This window comes from Aythya marila, assembly GCF_965140915.1.
Source record: "Aythya marila genome assembly, chromosome: 12".
Taxonomy (NCBI): Eukaryota; Metazoa; Chordata; class Aves; order Anseriformes; family Anatidae; genus Aythya; species Aythya marila.
The window spans coordinates 12235851-12263723 of record NC_139053.1 but is presented as its reverse complement, the minus strand read 5'-3'; the positions used below and the strand labels follow the sequence as shown (position 1 = coordinate 12263723).

Sequence of the window (27873 nt, the reverse complement as noted above, 5' to 3'; positions counted from 1 at the left end):
TCATTTCTAGGAAATCTTCATTTAGTTCCCCCACCCTAAACACATACATTCAAAGAATATTTTCTAAATCCCATCTTGAATGCTGTAAATTTTAAAAGGACTTAATCCTTTACTGTACATTGATGAACTCATTTAAACATGAAGCATTATGGTAATTCTACAGTTATAATTGTTTCATGGCCCTGTAAGGAAGGATTCACTCGTACAGAAACTATGTATTTTAAAAAAACAAAACCTTAGCTGATTTCTATTTCAGAAGCAAGATGACTCAGGAAACGTTAATGAACTAGAAATTCGGTCTATGCCGGGGAATATACAGGCATCCAGTTCAAGTAACAAAGAAGTAAACAAGAAGAATCCCAGTTAAATTAGTCTTCTCTTTCTTTAATTAGTAGGACAAACTCATTACACCAACCAAAGAGAGAAAACTTAGATTTGCTGTTAGCAGTGAAGACGTTTGCACTATTCAAGCAACTTACTCGTTAAGTTTCTGATAGCCTGAATTTTAATCCTTCAAATTTAGGGCCAATGCTCTGCTTGGATATAATATTGCACCAATTATATTAGACTGTATACATCTTAACCTGGGAAAACATACAACTATTTCTCTAGCCTCACAAAACAAATTACTTGTACCAAAACCAGTTCTGCAAATGTAACTGTTTGTGTGTAAGCTATTAGCTAGTATGCCTCTCTACAAACCTAGCTAGACTAACTTGGCTTTACTTGCACAAGGTAAGTAAACCTCTAAACACTAGAGAGGAGTCGCATTAGCAAAGGCTGCTACAAGACCTCCCAAGAAGGAAGCTGTAACTACAGTTACTTTCCATCCTGAACACAACCATACAAGCCAACTTATTTCTCCTCTTCACAGAAACAGCTCTAGAAAGGTGATCTTAAAAACAACAACAACAAAAAATCACAGCATAAAGCAGTCTGGATTCGTGTTTATTGAAGCCAGTAATTAAAGACGTCCTTATTTTGCCAGCACTAGAAAGCAAGATTCCACATGACTGCATACTGCACCTGGTTAAAGCCATACAACTGGACTAAGGTTTGTTTCATACATCTGCAGTCCTAATTGTAAGGTGGAAAAAAATCCAAAAAAAAACAAACAAACAAACAAAAAAAAACAAACACAAAACCCTTAGTATACAGGACAGTGAACTTTCATTTACAGCATGTATATTGTTAAGTTCATGATGTACAGAGCAGTCACTTTCAACATAGTTAAATTAAATAAAATACGAAATTCTGTTCAGTTTAAACAGTTTTTTTAAAAGCCAATAAAAAAAAAAGTGCAAACTTAAAATCAAGCAGCATAACCACAGCATTTTTATGGAGGGCCAATCTTTAAACTTTTATATTTGCTTCAAGTTGAATGATTTCATCTTTTGTTTTCTTAGTTTAAACATGAACAGTAGATGCAGTCACTATAATGCATATAAATATAGTCATATAATAGTTTAAACAGTCTACCATACAAGTGTATCTGCAAATAAAATGAAGTTCCACTTGAAAATGTAAAGGCTGTTTGCAATTTGGCCTTTGGTTCCAATGCTTGAAGACACCAGAAGAACAACTGTGCAGCTCACCAAAGTTGACAGACTTTGGCAACCACAGGATGCTACATAACTGTTTCAATAAACTAGGAGCACTCACTTGCAATCAGAAACTGGAAATCTGTTTCTGTTTTGTCAGAAGCATCTTTCTGCAAGGCTGATAGGTTAACATACATTATCAATTTCAATTAATTTAAATATATTTAATATTTTTATAAAACCAGAAAGTACTTCAATTGTTTTAGCCATATTGCTAGAGAAAGTGCTTACCAGGTTAGATGGCAAAAATACAGTTTCAGACTGAGGTTTTCAAACTCTATCCCATTACAATCACACACTTTTCCAATTTTCCTGCCATGCCTTTGATGTTTTAGTTTCTCATCTCAGTCCTTAGTGTCAGAAGGACAGTGTAATTACTTCTGGTGTGGTAACTTGCAACTGGCACCCATTACACCAGGAAGTATATCCACCAGCTATCCACATTCTTAGTCTGTTACCTAGACAATTGTATAACTTCAGGTCATACCTTTTATTTAAAAAAGTAAAAAAAAAAAAAAAAAAAAGTAAAAAAATATTTTCAACAAAAAACTGGCACAAATAACATGCTTATGTTAACAGTTGTCAAAGAGGCAAGTAAATGCTCTTAGCTTCCTAGATAATGCTTAGACAGAGTTAAAAGAAGAGCCTCTTGATATAACATAGGATTTGAAGTTAACATCCGGTACTGTGTTAGTGGTCAAACTAATTCTGTATATTTAAGTAACAGTATATATTAGGGAAGTTATATCCAGACATCAGATTTAGTACAACAAGTTCATATCAATAAAAAGTAAACTCTGCATAATTCAAATTGTGGTTTTTCCCTTCAACATTAAGAGCACAGAATATGCTTGGTATTTTGAATTTATGGTAGTGTGTACATGTAAAACAAGCATACCGTATATAAAATCAAAGTGCCATTTCAGTAACCATAGCAGTTTTGTTTGTTTTTATAGAATGATGGTTTTATGTGACCATAGACAGAGCTCCGTTACAGCAACGGGGACAACCACAACCCATCTTTCCAAATGAAATGCTACATTTAAAAAAATGCAAAACAAGTTATCAACTATGTTCATCATTTACACATTCGTGCTTTTTAGGTTACCTTCAGATTTGGAGTTGGCTGCACCTGCAGCAGATGTAGTTGGAACAAGGGCCTTGAAAGCTTTTTTAACAACTTCCACAGGTGTAAGGCAGGAATCAATCTTAGCTTAGTAGCTAATATTTAGTTACAAAAAGTAAGAAAAAAATACTGAGTGTTCTGTAGCACATTTCATTTTGGGAAAATGATACGTCACCCACCATTCTTCATAGGCTAGCCTCTTGGCGTAAAAAAGGCAGAAGCTATCAGAAAACAGGACTTAAAATTAAATACAAATTGCCAAACTACCGACTTTAAAATAAAACCAAACAGTGACTGTTTGTACTACAGTGCACAATAAATTCAAGCACCTTCTAAAGACACGCTGTGCCAGGCACTTGGATCTAAACAAGTTATAGTTTCTCCCTTTGTCAGCTACACCAGCAAGGGCATCCACACTTAGACTTTTTTTTTTTTTAAACTAAAACAAGACTTATAACAAGAATAAATTCCCATGATGCTTAGTGTTTGGCCTGGAATTCTCCAATGTAAAGTAGTCTTTTTAAAACAGTGATTATTTACCCTATGTGAAACACAGGATTTAACAACATTGCTCCTCTCCAGTCAATCCAACATTCTAGTTTCTTACTGACCCAAATCTGTTTCCCCTTTTAGGGCTCCATTCCCTGCCCAGGCTTCTTTCACTTAATTAGTTTTCTGTTACAGCACCACCACCACCTTTCCAAGTATTTAATGCATTTGCAAACATATGAGTAGCCAATTCCAGTAACTCTGAAAGATTTCATTTCTCTTCCTTGTCTTCTGTGCAGTCAGTAGTATTATTTTAGTAAGAATTCTGCATTTTACTTCTCTGTGCTCTTCACAACAGGAAATGCAGCTGCACCTGCTTACCTCAAAAACCAAAAGAATTGCCCTATATAAACTCTAAATGGTTATCTTATACTGAGGGATTTTATATGCAAACTTCCTGAATGTGCACTTTTTACTGGGACAAGGCAATGACATAGTAAGCTCATTTCCCCTGCCCCAAGAAAACTGATAGCATCTGCCATAGCAGAAAATTCCTGGTCTTATCAGATCAATATACATAGTTATTTGGTCATTTACATATGTGTTTTTAAGTGCTATCAAGCTTCATTCTCTGTTGGAGGAGAGTTTGTTGTTACCATAGAGTCTGGTTTGCGAGTCATCCTATCCAATTCCTCCTGAACATTTGTCAAAACTGTTTTTTGTCCTAAAAAGAAAAAAAAAAAAGGCAAGGTTAATGCAATCTCATTTCAATGAAATGTTCTTACTGATGAGTACAATTATTGATAAAATCATTTGTCAATGTCAATATAGTACTTAATTGCTTGTTGTTTCCCTACCTACCCAAGAACAGAGCCTGAGTAAATGCAATGCAATATCTACATAAAAACCAAGATTTGATTCACTTTAAGGAGACAAAATGCTGAATTATAGAAAAACTAAGCATCAAAATATCTGTGACATACTTTAGAGCAATTGACATTTTAAAAACAACCACATATAGACTTTTCTATAAAAATCAACTGTATACAATTCTATTATTAGTACACACAGCAAGGAATTTATTTAAACCCAGATTTTAACCACAAGCTCTCTGAGGTATGTAGGACACCTGCTACAAAAATCACATTTGTTTGGTCATACTTGCTATGTTTCAGTATTAAACAACTAACTCTTTTATGTCTGCAGACAATGTTTCCCTTAAAAAGGGGGACATGAATTGCATATTCATTTAATATCTCAGAGCCATCATTTCAAAGGACTTCTTCAATTGAAACCAGACACACTGAAGTATTTCATGGAACAGCATTTCTTACATTTTTATATTAGACTCAAAGCTTTTTAACAATTCTCCAACTGAACTACAGTTTAATTCCCTCATTCTGAAAATTACAAACCCACGGACAAATTAATCACTAAAATTGGAACATTATATTCTAATGCTCAAAGCATACCAGCATTTAAGATTAAAAATCTATATTTTTAGGCAAAAAGTAGATTATATAACCATGTACAGCTTCCTTACATAGCCAAAGAATTTAACAAGCATCTGTTTTCTAGTTCAAATGTGTGTGAAATATTAGGTGGATTTTTTCCAGGGTACATGCTGAAAACATTAGGAAGGCAAGATTTGACTGTTAGAGATTTAAGTGTTTTTTCCAAAGTACAAAGACATAACTAAGTTAAAAGGCTACCTTTAATCACCGCAAAGGTTTTAGATTTAAACTCTAATCATAAGCCATGGTATTCTTAATAGGATCTATTCAAGGCATCAGTAAATAAACAAAAATTAAAAATTAGTAAATTAACTGTAACATATTTATAACACAAAAAACTTCCTTTGTAGACTAATGGCACCTTGAGTCAGGAAAAAAAACCCTCTCAGATATAAGTAGGTCTAAACATAAACTGTGGCATTTTTATGCCAAATGAACTGAATCCTTAATTTTCCAAAATAATACCAAGCAGCTGTCTCCTGCAACTACCTCATGTTACACAAGTAAGCCATTGCTAAGCTATTCAGTGACATGTAGGTTCACATACTCCCATTTAGTGCCACCAGAAGTGGTCACTTTTCAACCGAGAAGAAATATACAGCTGTGATTAAGAAAATGAAAATTTACTCTCCATTATAAACTGAATTGATATTTGCTCTCACTTTCCCTACAAGAGTATTGTCCAAGATGGTAGTAGCCTTAGTCAATTAGATCTGTGCTATACAATTGTATGCATTTTCCTTCCCAGAATGGAGTGAGAGCCAAGAACCCTAGTTCTTCACCTTTTGCACAGAAAGGGTAAATGCAACCTTAGAACGTGGAAGCATCTTCTTGTATATACAAATAAATTAACTTTTTATACCAACAAGTCCATGAAGAAAAAAAAAAATCCAGCACAAAAAATCCAGCACAGAACCCATCATTTGAAGCTTTTTGAGTTATCAAGGTTTACACATGGAAACAGACAGTCCAGCAACATAAAAGCATGTTGGACATGTGAAGTTGCACAGCATGGAAACAGACATGACATTGCATTTGAGAGAGTTCTCTCACATAAGAGTTGACACTTCATAAACCTATCAGTTCGGCTGACCAGTATGTTGAAATCTGTAATGTCTCCCTCAACCTACCATAATCTCGAAATTCCAACCACAAGATATGCATAGTGGTGGGAGAAACGGATGGTTTCCTTCAAGCAAAATGTTTTCAGTGGCAACCTTCTGAAAACTTAGGTTTCTTCAAAGAGTTTAGGTTAAGCACTTAAAATTTCCACAAAGATCATTTCGGTACATTTATTCACACAGAACAGGCTGCCATAAATAAGACTTCCTAATCCCACAAGTCATTTTAAAATATCCTCCTGAACTCCTCCACAAAAGAGCAAGTAATCTTATCACCAACACTGGGTGCCTTATAAACACAATGAGAGCTTTTCAGATACGAAGGAGTGCTTACCTTCTCAGTACTGTTTAATTATGTCATAGTTGAATGTAAGATGTGAGAACATCAGCTGACAAGGACCAGGCATATCCTCTCATGAGTGAAAGTCGACTGTTCTGTTCAGAAAGTCAGGGGACGAGCACAAGCTGCCAGCTTGATGCAGCCAAGAAAAGCCAACCGCGATCTTGAGATCATTCAGATGTACTTTCAGCAAAGAGAGATGCTGCAGCAGGCACTACAGTGAAATTTATCTGGAGTGCTGCATAAAATTCTAACCACTCGTGTTGGAGAAAAATAAGCCAATGATGGCAATGAATGAAGAAGAAACCAGCAGGGAAAAGAGATGAACTCTAAACAGAAGGCTAGAGGATAAGTTGTCTAATTTAGTCTAACAACACAAAAAAGTTAAGAACTGATATGACTGCTGTCTCTAGATGTCTCAGGAGAGGAATCATCTATTTAAATTAGAAGTTAATGCTGGCAAAAGAAAACTACAGTCATTAGTCATCTTTGAAAACTCTTGAAACACACAGGATGTTCTAGAAGACTGCAAGATGAGAGCCCGTTATAAACTAGTTAGTTTTTACTCTAGTATTTCTCCAGAAACTGCAATGACGTTTTAGACGCTTACAAACAGCCTAGCAGCACAATAACATGGATCTGTTACCAACAAGCTGTGTCAAGCAAATCAAGATTTCTTTCTATCATAGGATAACAGCTCCTGTGGAGAAGGGAGAATAGTTGATACCATCTCACACAACCTTCATGTAAATAAACTAGAAAAAAGAAGTCTTGGTATTTCAGAAAAATGAACTACACACCCACAAAATAACCCACTAATTATCCATATTGTTGTTTAAAAATAGTGACTAGTAATCTACCCTGTCCAACTGTTGAATTTATCAGATATGCCAGCAAGCATGCTCAAAGACACCACAAAGAACTCCAAATGACAGGACTGGAGGTAAAAAGCTATTTCTATAAATTGTCAATGCTGTGCGTAATAACAGAATGCAAAACGACGATGAAGCAAAAAACAGCGCCTTTGGAAATACTAAGGTCATTTGATACAGACTATCAAACATACGATTAGGAGGCAGAAATTACATTAAAGTTGCTGTTTTGTTGTAACAAATCCTGATTAATATCATACAGACAAAAAGTCCTAGCATCACGCTGAGATGTCTAAATATGAGCACAATATATAACACAGATTAAGTTACCCCTACTTAGGGCTGACAAAGCCTTGTCTGAAGCACTGTATTCCTCTCTGAGCATAGAAATTAACAGATCTTCTGAGGAGGCAGTCCACAGAACAGTAAGAATTATCAGAGCCATAGATATGCCCTATGAGGAAAGGCTGACAAAAGTCTGTTTCTGTGGTCCAGAGTCACAGGACAAATGCTAACAGTTTTTAAATATTCAGAAGACTGCTGCAAAGAAATATGGGATACACTGATCTCTGCCTCCCTTGAGCAAGACAAACAGTGCTGAGATAAAGAGATGCTGACTGTAAGAAAGAAAAAAATAAGAACTGGAACAGACTTCCTGGAAAGATGACATTACATCTATTATTTCCAAGTTTGTTTCTTTTCTTTTTCATCACCAGTCAGGAACTTCATAACTGATTATCCTTTAAGTAAAGAACATGGATGAAATAACCCCTAACCATTATGTCTAACTGTTTTTATAGAAGTAGGACAGTTTAAGAGCATGATGCTGCTCTGGATGAAGCGGGGGGTGCCCTTCAGTGTTTAAATGAAGAGGGCTCTCTAGCTTGAGGCAGAAATTAGTAAGTGTGATTGTAACATAGATAAAATTATATTAAGCAAATAAAGTGAGAATGTAACACAAATATTTTGTTTTTACTTTTTTAGTAAATAAATGTAATAAGATCTATTTAGGAGATTTAGAAAAATTTATTATAAATGGAGGGGAAAAATACAGTAGACTTACCCTAAGTCAAGTTCTAGCCATTTTTTGAGCTTTCAGAGTATGAAATGTCACGTAAAACTCCTCCCAATTAAAAAAAAAAATTCTTCTCCACTGACTCCACAGATAGTTTCAGGACCTCTTAATAGTTACATCCTCACTGTCTGGTATAAATTTTCTTTTTAAATCTCACAATTTCACAAGTCTGAGATCTGAAGTAGAACATCTACCAAAAACTTAGTACTGAAATCATTCTAGAAGTAAGCTCCTTAATACAAGTGGTGGTGGGAATGCCAATACTGAAAAGGAACAGCTAAGTAATCAACAAAGAAGTGGATTTCTAATATTGGGTGGAACAACCATACACTTTAGAGCACCTAATTTTCTATATACTATTCTGACGGTTTCTCTTATTTCCACCTAAAATAGTGTAATTGCTCATCAGTAAATGTCTCATACAATACAGTCACACACACATACACAACAAATCCACTCAATCAGTTATAAGTTGGGTTGGATCACAATCAAATAGTAGATACTTAACAACCGGATAACCTCAAGCTGCCATAACAAGCAATTTGTTTAATCTTGAACTCTGGAAAGATTTCAGTAATTTGATTGGAAACTACACACTAAACCCAATAAAACACATTTCTTTCAAGCAGCAGTTAAGTGTCAGGAAGGCAAGGAATTCTAATGTAAAATATTAGCATCTTTTGAATACAATCAAGAATCAGATGTCATTTATATCCCAGCAGTACAATTTCACTCAGAGAGATGAGTTACAGCAAGTTTAACAGAAGCCCTGAGTCATGAAGTTGCAGTAATCTAATCCTTTAAGAGACTGCACATTTTGGCATTGTATCATCTGTCAAGCTCTGCCACTTAACTGAACAGCTTAAAGGATACACACATTTAGACCAATGAGGACCAAATAAAGTACTAAAAATACAGGAACAGACTGCAGTAACAGATCCGATACCTGATTTCTTTGCTGTACTTTGCACTCCTCCAGCACCAGGACTTCCAGGAGAACCAGTCTTTTTGCTCAAGAGACTGTTAAAGAAACTTGCCAAAACACCTTCGCTTGCAGCATTATCTAAACAAAAAACAAACATAAACATGACAGAATAGTTAATGCTGGTTAATGATAGAACTTATTTTTTCCATACACATCTAACACTCTTACCAATCAAGGAAATAAAACTCAAATACAGGAAAGTCTCTCCCTTGCTCAGTTTTAAGCCACTAGTCCTTCTGCTTTCTTTGGCCAAGTCAGAGACGACTGAAAACACATTACTGCTCTTCTGGGATGGAGGGACACAAAATGTTAAGTTAAACATTTGTACCCATATGCTTTTTCTAAATGTAGAAAGCCAAGAAACAAAGTGTAAAGAATCATGGTGCAACTTAAAGATTTGTAAATCCATTTACAAATAAACTGCACAGAAGTTTTAGAACAGTCTTTCATGCTGCACTACTTTCCATAAACCAGAACTTAGTTACAGAGCAATGCCATGATCTGGAATTCGCTCAGTAAGTTATCCATTGTAAGTGAACTATGGTACTAAAGTGCGCAATTCAAAACAAATTTTTGTCCTACCTACTTCCTTAATGCACAGAGAGGAAAAACCATTCGATAACGCAGAGCTCTATTTTATGAGGAAAGGCACCAGTCAACAATGGGGAATTCCCATCTTAGTGCTGAAGAAGGGGGAAGGGTGCAATTTCCAAGTTATTTCAGGTACTAGAGAAAGTAACATTCTGGAGAGGATTTAGTAGAATAACAGGTTTAATTGTGGATTCCAGAATCAAGTATATCAAGTATAAACCTGTGTGGAGTTTAAAGCAGTTTCCACTCTAATAGTCCAACTGATTTATATAATAAATATATTTAGGCAACATAAACAATAAATGTATTTGAACTCTGTCCCACTGCTTGGCAATAACAGAACTCAACTTCAAGTTACAGAAATTACAAAGAATAAAACAAAACTAAAAAAAAAAACCCTGCATCTACGCCATAAATTCATTCTTGTTATTAAATTGACACTATACCATTAGTAAATAAATTCCAGAGTCCTTCTGCAAAAGAGGAGTGTTTCTTCTAAGGGAAACACCACATGAAAAAAAAAAGTAAAATGCTTATTCATACTTTTAATATTTGGATCTGGCTTCTTAACCGATGTTATTGGTGAGGCACTGGGTACATTGGCGGGTCCAGCTCTGCCTTGAGTTCTTGGGGATCCTGCAGGCCCTCTTGCAGGAGATTCCTTAAAAAATTCCAAATCACTTAATTAAACGGACTACTTACATAAAGCAAATGCAACATTGCGTACAAATTACTTTTTTAACCTTTGTATTGGCACTTTTACCAATGGAGAAAAAATATATTCATATCAACACAGGCTATTTTGGGCACGTGCCTCCACTAAGAGAAAGAATCAGCATAGGAAATTTTCAGTTCAAAAATTATCACATATTTTTAACGTTTCCACAGTGAGTTAGAATGACGTAATTTTTAAGCAACATCATAAAATATCGCCATATATTTCTGCATTTTCCACTGTTTGGAAAGATTATGTATCTGTAATTACATGCTACATTTATAAAACGAGCTTCTGCATGTTAGAATCATTCCCTTTTCCCTAGAAAGGAACAAAACACCTCCTACTCTTCTCTTGGATCTACTTACTGATGCTCTTGTAGGCGTTGCTGGCTGTTTGGCAAGGAATGACTGCAAAAACAACATATTAGGAATTTTAATTATTTTCCAGAAACTACAAAGGAATAAAATACATTGAAGCTGACTAACCATTAATTTATTTCATCATTCACTTTTCTTATATTTATAGACTTCCTCTTTGATATTTATATACTTCCAAACTTTACTACTAGAGGAAATACCACTAGTTATAAAGAAAAAACATGCCTCAGTCCTTTTTCTTACACAGCCATTCCAGAATTACAAGCCAGAACCACAGATACTCAAGTCTGCAACCTCTATGATATTTATAATCAATTATAAAGAAATCTGTTTTTAGGGAGGGTTTTTTTTTTTTTTTTTTAAATAGAGCTGTTGTTATAAACATAAGAAAATAACAAGATACAGCATGGACAAATTTGACACGTTAAAGTCTTTCAAGCCTCCAGCTCTAAGAAATCTGCAACGCTAAGACATGTTTTTCAAGTACTTATATTTTACAGATCAACCTATGTATGTTGTGAAATTTCAAATGATCTTCTTACTCTTCTCCTTTGGAATGTAAATGATTTCTGTTTTGATCATACTTCCAGTTTGCCGAGTGGCTATATTTTCTAATTGTATGCATAAAATTATTATTTCACAATCACATTCAAATGTGAGAAGAGAAACTGAGAAGTTGTCGTCTTGTAAAGTAAAAAAGGAATAGAAAACTGAAGGCATCAATGGAGAACTTCAAGTAAAATCTTATTAGTAAGGATTTTTTTTTTTTTTTTTTTTTTTTTTAATTCTTCCATTCTTACCTGTTGCTTCATAAGAAATACTTGTTCATCTTCTGCTGCCAGCTCTTTATCATGGACTAACTGTTGAAAAAAATATTTTTCTTATTAGAAACAAAACCTGAAATTACTGTGAAGTCTTCTGGCTACGTGATAGCCTCAGTTACGTGTCTGTATGTGTAAACTGCTGAAGCCTTAGAACAGTATTCTGTTTTCAAAAAGCATTTTTGCATGGCACATCCAGAAAGGTTAATGTGCAATGGATATTTTTGGACTGCCTTTGATTCACTAGAGTGAATGACTGCAGTGTTTGCTTGCAGTATCTCAAGCTAGTGGAAAATGAAAGCCTGATGTTTTACACATTTGGATACAGGAAAAAAATAAAACAGATTTAGAGTTTCTCAACATTGTACTGTTTGCCTGACTGGCTGTTAATAACTAATTTGTCAGAGGACAGCGGAGGGAAAAGTTCAACCTTTCCTACCTTTCTTACAGGAGGTTTTACAATGAAGTCTTCATATGCATCTTCTGGTTTCACTGTTGTGAAGTTTTCATGTAGAATGGCAATTTTCTTTTCATTGTCCCAACCAGCAGGTCTACAAAAAGAATTGAAGGAAAGCTTTGCCTTTTGAGCCACAGAAAATATGTCTACAAAGACCAATCGTTTACTGCCCGCTACCTAAACAAGGCAGTCTTAGCCAAGGTCAGTCCTAATTCTCAGCTGAATTCTCAAGTAATATGCACTACACTTACTTAAACCATGGCTTCATAAGACTCACATAAGATCATTTTGAACATTACAAGCCATTCAGGTTTACTTATTTTTCCTTTCAGAACCAGCCTGTATACTCCAGTTATCTTTTATCCAAAGTAACAAAACCGAAAAGGTGGTGCGTGAAAGATACTTCTGATTTGCTGGAAGTACAACAGGTATGTACTGAAGTCCCTCAAAAGATGTAGTCAGTCACTTCAGTTTAAAACAAGACTAAGAATAAATAATGAAAAGAGGTATTTAGAAGTATATCACAGATATGAAAAACGGCTAAAAACTGCAACCCCTAAAAACTCATTTATTTCGTTGAATATTATTTTCAAAGGCTACTTTTGCAATGTGGACCTTCTGCTCATTAAAAAAAAATAAGAAAACAAAGATACTTGTTTAAAGTACCTAAGTTAAATTTAGCATAGCATTTCACATTCAATTTCCAGCTTAAAAACATAATGTACCAAAATAATTGATGTAGATCCCTCATCTATGTGTAGAGTTCAATATGACCAGTTCAATATGATTTCAGATTGTTTTTTACAATGGACTTACATAAAAACTGCATCCTTTTCTACCACTAAGGCAGGTGTGGTAAACTGAAAACCGTATGTTTTATGTACAATGTACTTATACAACAGATCAAGGTTCTTTTCCTCCTTAACCGATGTATAAATCAAGGCAGCTCCATCTGATTACTTATTTAAGGAAAAACATGTAAGATACAGGTTTTAAATGACATTAGTAATTTTAAAACAGAGGTCTAATGGTCACGTATCTACTAGAGCTACATTTGAGAAGTAATTAAACGCAAAAGCTATAGCCATTTAGCATTTGGGGAAAGGAAGGGGGGACATACACAGAAGTTACCTACTCTCCCAGGCTCTTAAAAACTCTAAGTTCTGAGGGAAAACAAACAAGCAACAACAGAAGGAAAAAACACACACACAACCAAAGAAAACCAACCCCACCCAAAAAAGAAGAACACCTTACAAAATAAAAGACAAATCTTTCATAAAAGAAGAAAAGCTCAAAATCCCATGCACAATTTCAAAACTGTACTTTTATACATCTTCAGACATTTCTAAAACAACAAACGCTACTTAATAAATACCTAAATACCAAGCAATTCTGAAGTGCAATTTCTCAGATTGATTTTATGCACAATTCAACACTAAAACATAATTTTCTTGCTTCCAGATTTCAGTAAATCTCTTTAGAGGAAAGGATACACTGTAAGCAGAATCTACGAATGTGTGACTGAATGAAGTCAAAGTGTTCTTCTCTGTAATCATGTTCCTTCTCTAGTACACTCACTGCATCACACTGGAAGAAAAGGATAAAGAAAATTATTACCAGTAAATATATATAATAAAAATTAAAAAGTAAAAAATTTAATACCAGTACATGTCTACGTTTTCCTTAATGTTCTGAAGACATTTACTCTCATCCTTTTGTTCTAAAATGCCAACAATAAAACAAAAGATAAACTAATTATCATATAACTAAATAAGGTTACTACCCTTCTGCAAAACTAAAAATAGATACTGACGTCAGGAAATTACTTTTAAAAGAAATCTAGAATTAATTCAGCATGTCTGTATAAAGCAGAGGTTCTAAGTGTCGAGTAATTAAACTTCTCCACAGTGGCAAACACAACTAGAAACTTACTTTTGTACAAACTACCAGCACAGGAATACCGAGGTTGTGAGTCAGCACATTTTCTCCAAGTGGTAAAGAAACATTTTCATCCTCTTGGCCAGAAGGGCCTCTTCTCTGCGGTGATCCTTGGTAGCCTTCTTCAGGTTCTACATACTCTTGAAACTCCTTTATAACTATAGAGATAGAGATATTTGTAAGACAAAACAAAGGAACTAGTTTTTTGTTTGTTTGTTTGTTTAAGAAAAACAGAATTAATATGACCTAAAGTAATTTTATCTATTCCTACCTAGAAACCTTTACAAAGTAAAAGCTCAAGCCTGGCTGCCCCTTCAAACACAACTCTCCTCCCCCAGAATTTACAACAAGGTAAATCAAATGCAATTTGGGGCCATTACACATCAGCAAAACTAGCTGCAAGAGCTATGGTATACACAAATGCACATTTGTCAGTTCAATACATTTCATTATAGTCGAGTTCCCAAAAGAAAATGTAAATTTAGCTTAGCAACCTAACCTATACTCTGTGCAATTTGCATCTGGTCTTGCAAGAACGCATGATAAAAATGTAAACGGGCACAGAAAACACCAAGCTGAAACAGACACTTGTATTGTACTAAACTTAGAAACTACTACTCGGTTTAAGTTTCTGTTACTCTACATTTCTGTTACACGAGCCAAATGCTAGAAATATAAAATATACACTGCATAAATACATACTCAGTGACTTGTAAATGTTATCTCAACAGACTTAATTACATTCTGCAAAACTACCACAGAGTCCAGAGAAAATCAGATGTGTTTTCTGTTTTTATTCTGTGGATGAATGTTCCAAAATAGCAAATACTATCACACACTAAAGTGCCTAAGAAATACTATTATCACCATTTTGGAGGCACATTGGGACCCACACGGTCCTTTATCAAAGCTGGGCTGCAACTTAGTCCCTGAATATCCATTTTGAGGATGAAAGCCAGAGAGAGCCCAAGCAAACCTGCCCCAGCACGGTGCATCCTGAAGGTGCTGCCTCGCACCCCAGCCCCAGGCCGCCTCCTGGCTGAGCCACGGGGAGGGTGCAGCACAGGGGCACGCAGAGCTCCACGACTTGCTCCTGTGAAGGCACCTTTATTGCACAGAGCATCACTAGAGCTATGGTGAGAGCAGACTGCATGTACAGTGAGGAGAACTCTTGGTAAAAGCTCCGAATCTCCAGCACATTGACAAAGAGATTGTTGTTCGGTACGTGCAGCCACATGACAGGGCCATCCGATATATCTGAAGTTTGGGAACCCGTACAGCCTCAGAAGTTTGTAATGCAGAGCCTGCAGTATGAGGTCATCGCACCTTTCCAAAATAAGGAACATTTCTGTGACAGAACAGGATGTGGAAGGAAGCACAAAGCAGAAAAAACAATCCTGTTCCAAGCCGCACAATCTACAGTTTTCACCAGAAATATCAAATTGTGTCATTGTTGTGGGAAACAAGAGAGCTCAAGTCCAGAGCAAAGCTTAAAAAAACCTTTAAATATGGACTTCAACCATCAATTCAGTATCTCCCAGGAACCAATTAACAAAAAAACAAAACACTGAATCCAGTTACTTTTAAAGCTGGGGAGGCAGTGCCTTCTGGTGGAGAAGAAACTACAATGATTTTAAAGAGATGTTTTCCTCTAGTACTGGTTCACACCCAGTAACTGGAAATGTAAACTATTCCCTTATATATGCTGCACATTAAATGTGCTTATTGACTGTCGTGGAAAGCTGGTTAATTCCAAAGCACTTAAGGAGAAAATGATAAAAAAGTTTTCATTTCATTACTCAGCCAAGCAGATTGTTCCTAGCTCAGGGTAAGAAAACAAACAAACAAAAACTATTGAAGTCAAGTATATTTCAGCAGTTCACAGAGTACCATTTATGTCCCCTGCAATCCTTCAGATAAACCTTGTTGCCTTCATCAGATGTGAGAGGACATTTGGCAATACTGGTCTCAATTTACTACAGCTTTATCATCAGACAATATTGGCTTGCTTGACTTCAGTCACAACAAAGGAGAAAACAAATGTTTACAAAGTTATTTAGTCATATAAAACCCCTCAAAGTTTGCGAAGGAAAAGCCTCCCCTGAAACCTACAGCTGACCCCGTGATACAAGCCGTCATTCAGGACACCAGCAGCACCCCAACGCTGAGGCTCTCAGCTCTTTGCTCGCGGCCCAACACCACCATGGCAGAGCTGCCACCAGCAAGGCTGCGCCTCTCTCTCCCTGCAGAGCCACGCACGAGGGAACAAAACAACAAAACGGCTCCGTGGAGATGACTGCTGCTGTGCTGGCAGACAGGCAGCAGGCTGGCATCCATCCCTCACGGCAGCTGGAATGGCTACGGAACACACGCCCAGCTCCACTGAGCGAGGGCATCTGCTGAGCAAGTACAGCTGAGAGCAGGAAAAAGCAGTGCTGCAAAGCTCGACCTACTGGATCTTGCTTCCGTGCACAACTACTTCAAGTGGTTCACATGCCAGCTAGCGACGGGCTCCTGAACAACTTTTCAAGACTCCCATTCAATCCCGAGCCCCATTCAACATTTAGCCTGGTTAAAGCCAAGTAAACCTGCATCACACGTGCTATCAGACTACCTCTCAGCAACGATTTCTAGTAGAAATACAAGATCTTTTCTGCTACAGCGCATCTCTGCCTCACAGACATTTAATACTTTTTCTCCTTACCTCCCATTATTACTGTTACTGTCTCACTTTATCTCCACTCTCAGACTTTTAACGGACCTGAAATTCATCATGCATCCAAACAGACCACATAAACCCTTAGTTCCTCCCTTCTTTAAAGCAAGCTATAAACATTTTCTCCTCCACATAATCCGCATTAGCTTTAGCTTAACAACTCCTTCAGCTCTATTTAAGACACAAAAAAGGCACAAAAAACTAATTCAGCCTGAGCAGGGGACACTATTTAACTCTCAGATAAACATTATTGCGTTTGAAGCCTTTGGCTTTGAATGCAAGTATCTTGAATACCATTAATAACCACTTTACAAGTATATTTCAGTTCTGCACTTCCTAATTTTTGTTAGTTGTTTTTCTGCTGGGTTGACATAAGTACGGAAGCAAAACATTGACCTTCCCTTAAGTAATTTAATGTCTCGTTCAAGCAATGATTTATCAGAATTAGAATATGAATTAAGCTAGAACATCGGAATCGACAGTTTAAATTCACACTAGCAAAGCTTTTAGCAAGGCATTTCCGCAGAGCAGCTCAGTGATAGGGCTGTGTGCAGACAACTCAGTTCTTTGTATACTTAAAATAATTCAGAAAGAAACAGTTTCTTTCAAGGCTGCCTGTTACTTCCATACAGGTGTCCTGTCTCCCATTCTGGAAGCTCTCTAACACAAAGGAAAGGCTTCCCATAAAGCAGATGGAGCCCAGCATCACCCACCCAGCAGAACCAGGAGTCAGTATCATGAGATACTGAACACTTATCACAAGATATTGACTTGTGCAAACACAAGACAAAAGGCTGGGTGGAGAGAGGCCACAAAAAAAAAAACCTTGAAAGCCAAGACAAGCAGTCCAAAGTTCAACTCCATGAGGAATGGTGAGCTAACAGAAGGTTTTCTGGAAGCCGGTAATAACATCCTAGTGATGGAGAAACAACCTAGCAACACTTCACATGGATACTTGAAAATGTTCCCCTGCAGTCAACAGCAACTACTGATTACTTCAGCTGAGCGCAGTAGCTAGTGGGAGCACTGCAGACATCCAGCTTGGTCCACATGCCCAATTTACATCTAGAATCAAACATAAGAACATATGGTCATATAAGCTGAAATCAAGAAATATATACGTGCCTTCATGTAGTGTTATGCTGCACTGGGGCTTTACTGGCACGAATTTAACACAGCTCTTCACTCTGCACCCTGTCCCTGTGTTTTCATTGCCCACTTTACAGCTGTGCTTCATCATCCTTTTTTTCCACTTTGGGCTATTGCCACACCGTGGATTCTCTACTTTCTAAGTGTCAGCATATCTCAGAAAGCATAGGGCAGGAGGATTTTAGTAAGGAAAGCTTTGCTGATGTAGACTTTTTTGAGGACTGTAGTCACAAAGCATTCTTCAGGCATGCATGCATTATATTCTCAAGGCAGCTATGCTAATATGGCCACAACTATAATAGGGATTTCTCAGGCACAATTTGCTGTTAAGAGAATTACAAGTTACGGTGACCAAAGTTTTGAGCTCACATCTGGCCTTTAAGTTCTGCAAGAAGTTAGAAGACATGCACTGGAGATGGTGCAACTCTCCTGCACAGCGACCATGAAAAGAAGCAGGAGGGAATTTTGGAAGAGAAGACATTTAGGCAGCCCCTGTTCTACCTGCATGATATTGGACTGAAGTTCACTGCTCAGCCATACGATGGCAGCAGAGTCCTACAAGTGTGTAAAACAAATCCCGAAATTTCTTTTTCCCTCAACTCTATTAAAGAGCACGAGAAACTAGGAATTCCTAAGGTCCTTCCAGTTAGAAATCTCCAAGACAGCACTACTGGAATGCCTCCTGAGTTCTCCGAGCACGGTGCCAAAGCTTTGCCACAACTCTAACTGGCTGCTCCACATGGGGCATTCGTAGCGAAGGCTGAAAACATTTTTTCTCTTCAAAATTCAACTTCAAATGCACAGAGAACTCCAGATTTATTTTGATTGCCATGAAGTTTCATGTGACTCTTAAAAATGCAAATCAGGTTAGCTGCTGTATTTTGAGACCAGAACTGCCTTCCTCCCATTCTCCCCAAAATAATGCTTTTTCCCTTCCAAAAAAAAAAAAATATATATATATATATATATACACATATATATTTGTTTTGTTTTTTAATATAGCCTGATGATCAAACCCCAGATGGTTTCAGTCATTAAGTATAAACTTTTAACTAGTATGCTGTAGGCAGAACCCTTTTGGGAAAGCTGTATTTAACATTCAGAAAGGAGATCAGCTATACAAATACATCTGAATGCCCACATGCCAAACAGATTACAGTGCTCCCTAAACTGAATCTGAGGAAGCTACTAGACAGTATTTGCAAGGTTTAAACACTCCAGTGCAGCCAGCAACCAACCCTGAAAGAAAAAAAAAAAAAAAAAAAAAGGCAACAACCACCCATAACCAGCCTGAATCTATAATTGAGTTGAAAAAGGAACATGTTGCTAAGGACTTTCCACTGAAGGAATTTACTTTGGAGTAATTCAATATGGATACAGAAAAACTCCCTAAAAACTCTCAAAACTAGTTTAGAAAAGAAAAGAGGCTGCTGAAAATAATACTGCAACAGCGACTGCTAGTGCCAAATTCTTTCCTGCCACATATATGCCAGGAAAGAAGCCTAATTTATACAACATTCCTAGTGTCACAGGGTAGGAATGGCAAGAGTGAGATGTACCAGGATCATGGTCTGAGGCTCATGAAAATCGAGGGCAACGAGACCTACTGGAAGACAAGTACAGTAGGGAATGAGACCTGGCTAGGATACCACAGTAAAGCAAAGCACTTTGCTACTGAACTTTGTCACTACTTTTAAAATAGTGATTCTATATAGCTAGCTTAAGAAACAGCCTTTTAAAAATTAAATCATCAAAATCTCATTTTTCCAAGGAATATAGAAAATTAATCCACCTGAAATGTTGTTAGCACAGCAATATCCTGAGAGTTCTTTTAAAGCCTAACAGTCTATTCAAATCTGAGTTGCCATTGTAACTTCAATTCTTACTCTGCTCACTCTTGAAACAGTAATTTGAAGAAATTTATCATTACCAAAGAAAGTGGCAAAAGCTAGTTGAAAAGAAAAAAAGAAGAAAAGAAAAATGGGCAAGAACGTAGGGATGCACAAACACTTACACTTCTGTTCCATGTCTCTCATCTCCTCAGGAGGAATTTTCAGCTTATCAATATGTTCTTGCAAGACACTGGCCCATTTCTGTAAAGACTCCATAACAGTCCACGGTCTAGACATATCTGCGACAAAGACCACTATGGTGTCTTGCAGGGATTCTGCAGAAACAGCAAACTTCAATAGCCCTTTATGGTATAAGTCTCCATCCAGAATCCAAACGTTACAGCGGGTATGATCTGAAAAGAAAAGGCACAGTTGAAGCTCTATTGATGCCAACTTGTTGCTTTGCTAGTCTGTAAGCAAACAGAGGAGTGTGCATCAAAGACCACAGCCCAGCTAGCAGCAGATCTTGATGGTTTACCTTTTAACTCAGGAACATATATAAATGCCCAAGTTATTTGGCAGATGCTTCCATTTGAGAGGACTTTTCTTAGTTCAGAATATTTTTAACAGTTAACTTCTGTTCTTTGGCTTTTCTTAATGACAGCTGACACAACAGTTTCTAGATACTGCACAGCACTCCTCAATTTAAGCACGGGTATTACAAGTAAATCAAGGATACACATAACACAAATGTAATTCCAAGTTCTAAAGAGAGTTACAGTATAGCTGCGCTCAGCTGGGAAGCCCTAAGCGTCCCTCAGACACTGTTTTAACATACTGAAGACATCTCACAACAAAAATAAGCTGCAAACAAGATACAAGCAATAAGCAGCTTTGGTTTCTAGCACAGAAGTAGGAGGAGCCAAACACGGGATAAACATAAAGCCTACCAAACTTTAAAGCTGTGCTATATGCTCCTAATTCACAGTGACTTAACACTGGCTTCTACTTACAGCCTCTTTGTAGAATTAGTACTAGACAAAAGATTTGGTTTTTAGTTTTTGTGTTTCTCCCCGCAGCATTTTGATAGTGATTGAAGAATTTTTGTTGAAACACGAGGGGAAATAATCAGCTGGAACAGACAGCTGGCATGAGAATTTTGGACCCAAACATGAACTTTGGCAATAAAAAAAAATAAAAAAATGGAGCATCATCTAGGAACCATGCTTCAGGCACTCTGGATAAACAATTCTCCTCAAATTAAAAAAAAATAAATAAAAAATTATATTATCCTCAGAAGCCTTCTCCTCAAAAAAAAAAAAAAAGCCAACTCCCTTTGTTTCTATCCACTAGACTCATCCTATTATCTCTTCCAAAATACTCTCCATTCTCTTATAGTTGTCCAGAGAGAACAATGGTTCTCTACAAGTATTACAGATGAGAGGTGAATTATGAATTATTATGTACTAGATCAGCAAACCAGTAACTGTAGAGTACATATTTTCAAAACTGCTGCAGGGCTTGCAGGGTTGATTTTTTCCTCCAGCTTGTTGCCCCCTGTATTTCCCTGTCATGTGCTCCAAACCTCTCAACTTCACACACTACATCCAGTCTCTGTGGCTGGCCTATCTTAAGAATCAGGTCATAACATAAGAATCCATCAGGAACAAAACCACTGTCTCTAGAAAAAGGCAAAAACTTGACTAGAGAGATTGGAAGGAGAAATGAGCACAGAAATACACATACAACACTTGCTAATAAGGTCTCCAACATCTCTGAGCAGCCCAGATTACATCAAGATGCTGTATGTGGGCAGTCTTCCTTTAGCATCTCTGTTATGCTCCTGCTTAAGTACTCCTAGAGTATCCTAAGTTATTCAAACATAAGTCATCACCAAATAGCCCAAAAATCATGTTTTTAACTTAAATATCTTACTTCCAATTGTGCACTTCAATGCTATTGTTTGCAGTAAACAAAATCGTTATTGTGTACTTAAGAAATACACCATGCAGCAATTATTTTCACCTTCCTTCTCCCCCCACTGCAGCAGACTGCCTCACTGATAACCAGCAAGGAATCTCACAGCACTGGATGCACGAACTGAAAGCTGTTGGAAGGCTTCTAAGGACTGAAGGAAAGTCTGGTCAAAGTTTGGAAAAGAATAAGTGAAGCTAGAACACAATGTGAGCACAATCACAAGGGCACATCAAACATCTCTTCAGGACTCTTACCCCTGCACCCCTTTGTGAATTCCCAGAAGCAAAAATCTACCAGTGGACAACTCCTTGGGCTTTCCATGAGCTACAGATTATTAGGAGACATTTGATAGCACAATGCCTTCTTGAAGCAAATATGCAAAGTTTTAAAGAACTATCTTAAGTCTATCCGCGATCTATGGAAACTTAAACTCTCAACAGCACTTTGATAGCTTCTTCTGTTGTGAGAGTCACAGGAAAGACTTTCACATCTTAGTAAGCAACAAAAATTTACAAACCCCTTAATTAACCGATTTTAAGTCACATTTTAAGCCAAATTCTAAAGGTTACAAAGGTTTTGTTTACTAAACACCTTTGTCCCAGGGTTTAATTTCTACTTAACATCTAGAATAGAGTGGAACTAGAACACACAGCAGAATTACCGCTCAGATGAAATCCATCTGCCAGGGTGACTGCAAGCCTAAAGCCTAACGCTCACAGCACACGATGGTTGTTTTTTTGTTTGTCTGTTAAAGATAGCTTCATAGGAAAATAAAAGGTTTCCTCCTTTCTTACAAAGAAAGACAAGCACCAGGTACGGATTGGCAATTACATTTACTATAAGTATTAAACACTTAAAAATACAGTACTGCTTGTTCACAATTTGGCAAGGACTTGATGGCAAATTCAACTTTGTCAGCACCGCGTCAAGCTCCCAATTAGTCACCCGATGCAAATGTTAACTGGACCTTTCGTAACGCCTATGACATGAGATACCGAAACAGAGCAAACAATTATCAGATCCTGTTGGAATAACAGGTGTTGCTAACTAAAGACTATTAAAATAGCTGCCAAGATTACATTTTAAATCCTGTCAATACCTTATCCCTTGAGCCCTGAAAAGAGTTTCCCATCTCTGATTAATTTTGCTGTAGATGGTTGATTCTGTGAACTGCAACTACATCTTCTGTATTTATTCAAAACGTAGCAGTGGTAATTAGATATCATATCCCTTATCCAAACCGTAAAGAGAAGCAAAATGGTGAAAAAATCATTTTCAAGAGAATGACTTTAAAGATCTTGACAAAAAAAAAAAAAAGTCTCCCATTGGAAACCAGTGTACCATCAGCACTTGGCTCACTCTGGAACAACCAGTTCAACTGGAACGTGTGCATGGTGTGACTGAGGCCAGTCCAAACCTGAGGCAAAGAAACAAGACTACTTGACTTTCTTACAAGGAGGAGCACCACAACAGAAGGGCTGTACCGCACCTGCATGTTTGGTACAGCCAGAGCCAACTCTATTGCATTTGGAATGTGAGGCAGTCCAACTCAAAAACCTCCACAGTGTTTATAATTGCCTGCTAGCCCAGACATCACTGCTACCAAACCAGTCACCTGAGCAGCTGATACAGTTTGCCTCACTCCACTGCTGCACATCCTCGCTTCAACTCTGACCATAAGACACTCTGAAAGCTACTCTAGAAAAACGTATCCTGTAACAAAATGATGCAGAACCCCCCTTTATATCCTACCAATTAAGACCCTCTGCTCTCAAAAGTGAGCACAGACACAAGACATCTGCTCATCATAAAGTAAGGCAAGAAACTGAGACTTAGCACATCCCTGGGAAACTCTACTAAGAGGAATCTAGGGCCTGAGCTCCAAGGTTATTAAATGTTCTATGTGAATTCTACAGTTAGCATTCTAAGTGCTTTCATCCAGATGAACTAAGGTGTCATGTATGTAGAAGCCATACGCTCCAAAGATATTGTACCTGAGGCTAATGATCTAGGAGAATCCTCTCAGGATTGCTTGTCAGGCGTCCCCAAGCCTCTTCTTGAACAAATGCCTTAGCCTAGGCACAACTGGGGATTGTACCCTAAGGAGAAGATTTTTCAGGCAGAGATTCAGTAGTGGACTTATTCTAAGTTATCCTGAGACCTAGGGACCAAAGTAGTGCATGTTACATTGAACAACTAACATCTGGCAGAAACAGAACTGAAGCAGCTAATTACCAAGGTAGTGGTGACATGCATCTTGGCATCCAAGCTAGCTGTGAGGCACTGCCAAGAAACAGGCAGCGATGGTGAAAACAAGAAGTCAGTGGACACCTGCATCGGGCACAGAGGTTCGTAAACAAACAAAACCAGAAGTGTTTTTATAAATTTATTTAACTTTTCTTAAATTTGTGTAACTTTTCTTAGCAGAAAAGACAAAAAGGAAACTAAATTATGCACCCTGTGTGAGCCAGCATGAAGTAGTAACTCTATGATTCTACTTCAAGCGTAGGACGAAGGAGGAGCCAGATTCAAATATCCCTTAATGAGGGAGACAGGAAAGGAAGGGGGAGAGGTAGAAATAAGAAGCAACACAGAAGATTTCCTTCAAGACTTCCAAAGGGAGGTAGATAATAACTTGGCACTATGACCAAACTATTTTACCCGGAAAGAATAAACTCTTCTGAAATGAGGAGAAAAAAGGTAAAAAGCAAAGAAGCCTTCCAGCATCTGGGAAAGGAGCTGACAAGATCTTGACTCTACTATTCCACTAGTTTCATCCGCAAGGATTGGCTTGACACCCATGGAAATCCTCGTGGTTTGCTGGTCTCAGAGACTGGGGTATAATAAAAAGCAGATAGCCTCAAAAATGGGTATGTGATAGTAAGCTCCTGATTACCTATCTTCAATTTTTTATGACTTCCAAGAACTGTGGGACAATTATATGGGCTTGTTCCCACATCTGTGTCTGACCACACACACACCATGCAACAAGTTTAAAGAACCCAAGTGCGGCGCAGAGAAGTCAGAGTTAACTCTGCCTGCCAGGAGGTCCTGACCTACTTTGCTATTTATTTTGCTTGCTGATGACACCAATGAGACAAAAAGGAAAGAGGCAGATATTATTAGATCCTAACACAACCATGAAAGGGACGTGCAAAGATCGGAATTCTGCAGCTGAGTCTGATAAACTAAAAGGTCTCATTTTTTCCTGCTACTGGTACAAGAGTTCTTATGACAAGCTTCTCCTAATCACCTCAAATACTTATCACTTAGAGATACTCACAAACAGACCCAAAATAGTTCCAGAGTGGAGACATACTTGAGGTTTAATAGCACCAGTAAGAATAGCACACCCAGCAATCGCCTGCTTACAATAGCAAGAAGCTCGATGCCACAAGCTATCCTAACACCCCTACCGGCAGGCTTTTCACCCTGAACTATTTACGTAGTACAGAAGACAATTATACACAGGGAGCAAGCACGTACAGTAAGAACCTCAAAAAGCGAAGAATGGCCTCAACATTGAAAATTACAACACACAAGATTTTTAGGAACTGCAAGGTCAGGTGGCCACTGAAGACACAGGCAATGTACTCATGTACTAACGGTGCCTCACTAGTATCTGAAGACAGTTTATTACCACAGGAGCACAGGATCAATCTCCATAACAACCAGACACATATGGTACTTAATCACTTATGCAGTACATTTCCATTTCCAAAATACCATTCTAGGATCTATCCAGTTCATCTTTCTTCAGGAAAGATGGATGAACCACCATCAGTGCTTTCCTCTTCAGCATTGGAAAATCACAATGTCACAAGTTGGAAGACCATCATTCCCAGTTTTGGGGGAGGGAAACTAACATGAAAAGGTCCAGCATTTTGCCCAAAATGAGATAGGCAGAGGAAGACTTAGGAGTGAGGATAATTAGCTCACTCTTCATTTCTTCTTGTCTCTAGCCTTCCTAACAATATCCTAACAGTATTCTCATTGTTAGACCTGCTTGTATCAGTCTCTTGCCTCCCATCTACTAGAAAAGACGTATCATTAACAGCAACAAAAAGAAATACAAGGGACAAAGAGACAAGCTCCATTCTGAGAAAATAAAATCCTAATTCTGACTTATCTACTAACATATCTACTAGTAAGTCAACAGCAGGAAATATATCTACCCTAAAAGTAGATGGATCCTTAACTATATCAATAGCTCAAGTGTACTTTCGCCTCTTGCATAGGGGAAGTGTGAAATGGGTGAAAATGAGACACTAGTCCAAACATAAAATGCATTTCACTTAAGAAAATGATATAGTTTATAACACATACCCAATAATACTGGAACTAGGTACTTGGGCGTAATCCAAAATGCACTGATGAAACCGGAATTATAAAAAAGCTTGTCAGCTATTACTGAAAAAAGATTACATACAAAATAAACTTACCATCCCTGTCTTCATCGTGAATATTTAGATATAAGTATTCCAGTCCTCTTCCTTTTTTGCCATGCTCTGCTCCCTGTATTTTAGCCATAAGTGTGGTTTTACCAGAACCATCATCACCTGCCAATAAGTTTGTACAGAAAAAGAAAAAAAGAAAAAAAGAAAAAAGACAATTTCAGAATTAACTTTAACTTTGTAGAAAAGACTTTCAAAACACGCTTCGGAAATCAGAAGTGTTCTTGCATATTTTTGGACCACACTTACTGTATTATTTTAAGCGTTCTAGCAGAATCCAGCAGCTTATACCACAACAATAAGAAAGAAGCGCTTCATTGTTCAGTATTACATTCCATTTATTTAAATATATCTTGCAAAACTAACAGAATAAACCAGAAAAAAAATAAATCCACCAGCCTGAAGACAAGAATGCCATAGATCATATTATGTAAGCTAATTTTAACAAAGTGATGTGTCAATTTGTTCACATCATTGTTTTCAACATGCTTTGCTTCTTCCAAAAGAAGAAAACCCTCACGCTTGCATGTGCTACTTACCAAAAACAAGAATATTTTTGCCTGAGGGCAATTTAGATCTCGACCGGGTAGAAACTTCGCTCAGTATCGAAGACCTAGAAAAAGAGCATCGTCCTCGTTAGGCTGACAGGCACACGCTGCACACAGGCAGCAGCACGCACCGCACCGCTCGTCTGACAGCGCTGATGAGCTCAGCAGATCTACGCGGACCAATCCAGTCACATTCGTTCTATTTACAAACTGGGCTTGCTGCAGGTAAAGATTTGAGTTCATCTCAATAAAAGGCCTCCCCAGCAGCCTGCCACCTTTTTGAGGAAAGTTTTTGTGGCACCTAGAGCACGGGCACTGACGCCTCCCGAAGCTGCTCTCCCGCAGCGGAGCTCACGTTACGGCTCAGCAGTGCTTCCCAGCTGATGACTAACTCTTCCCACAATCCATTCCTGCATTTCACACGCGTTTCTTTTTCTTTTTAAACAGATAACTGACTGAAAAGCAACACGCCGACCCCCTCGGGCCCCCTCCCACAACCCCCCGATCGCCACCACCCAGCCGCCGGCCGTGCCCCCATCCCGGCCCCGTTCCCCCCCGGGCCGGGAAGCTCCTGGCAGCGGCTGCGGGCTGCGCTCCGCCACGGCCGGGGCTCGGGGCTCCCGCCCGCCGCAGCAGGGCCGGGGCGGCGCCGCGGGGCAGGGGGACCCCGCCGTGACAGGCAGGGCACGCCCGGCTGGCGGGGCACGAAGGACGCGCGTGTGCCCCCCTCCCTCCCTCCGCCGGGGGCTCACCACAGGTTCTGCCCTTCCTCCTCCTCGCTGGGCAGCTCGGCGCCGCCGGGCCCGTCCGGCCCCAGCAGCTTCTTCTCCACCAGCACCGGCGCCATCTTGCGAGCCGCAGCCACAAAGAGTGACCTCAGCCGGGCGCGCCGAGGACCCCGCTCCTCCCTCTCCCCGGCCCGCCCGCTGCCACTGCCGCCCGCTGCCGCCGCGCCGCCCCCGGCTCCCCACTCCCGGCTGCGCCCTGCCCGGCCCGGCGCTGCCCCTCGCGGCCGCGCAACCGCCCGCAGCCGCGGCCGCGTCGCGATCAGGCGGCGCCCGGGCAGCCCCGGCAGCGCCTCCGCCCTGGGCGGTGCCTCCCGCGGCGGGGGGCGGCCCTCGGCAGCGCCCCCTGGTGCCGCAGGGTGAGGCGCGACGGGGCCACAGCGCTGC

At 38.7% G+C, this 27873-nt stretch overlaps 1 protein-coding gene across 1 annotated transcript; it reads right to left on the bottom strand.

Moving 5' to 3' along the window:
* Positions 1 to 932: 932 nt before the first annotated feature.
* On the bottom strand, positions 933 to 27733 carry DYNC1LI2 (dynein cytoplasmic 1 light intermediate chain 2). Its single transcript, XM_082769941.1, has 13 exons — positions 27454 to 27733; positions 26693 to 26766; positions 26142 to 26258; positions 19905 to 20135; positions 14020 to 14183; positions 13581 to 13674; positions 12904 to 13039; positions 12070 to 12181; positions 11610 to 11669; positions 10798 to 10839; positions 10258 to 10375; positions 9085 to 9201; positions 933 to 3940 (listed from the first exon to the last, which is right to left on the bottom strand). The coding sequence occupies exons 1-13, from the start codon at positions 27546 to 27548 to the stop codon at positions 3834 to 3836; spliced, it is 1467 nt and encodes a 488-aa protein (XP_082626067.1). The 5' UTR covers positions 27549 to 27733; the 3' UTR covers positions 933 to 3833.
* Between the last annotated feature and the right edge of the window lie 140 nt (positions 27734 to 27873).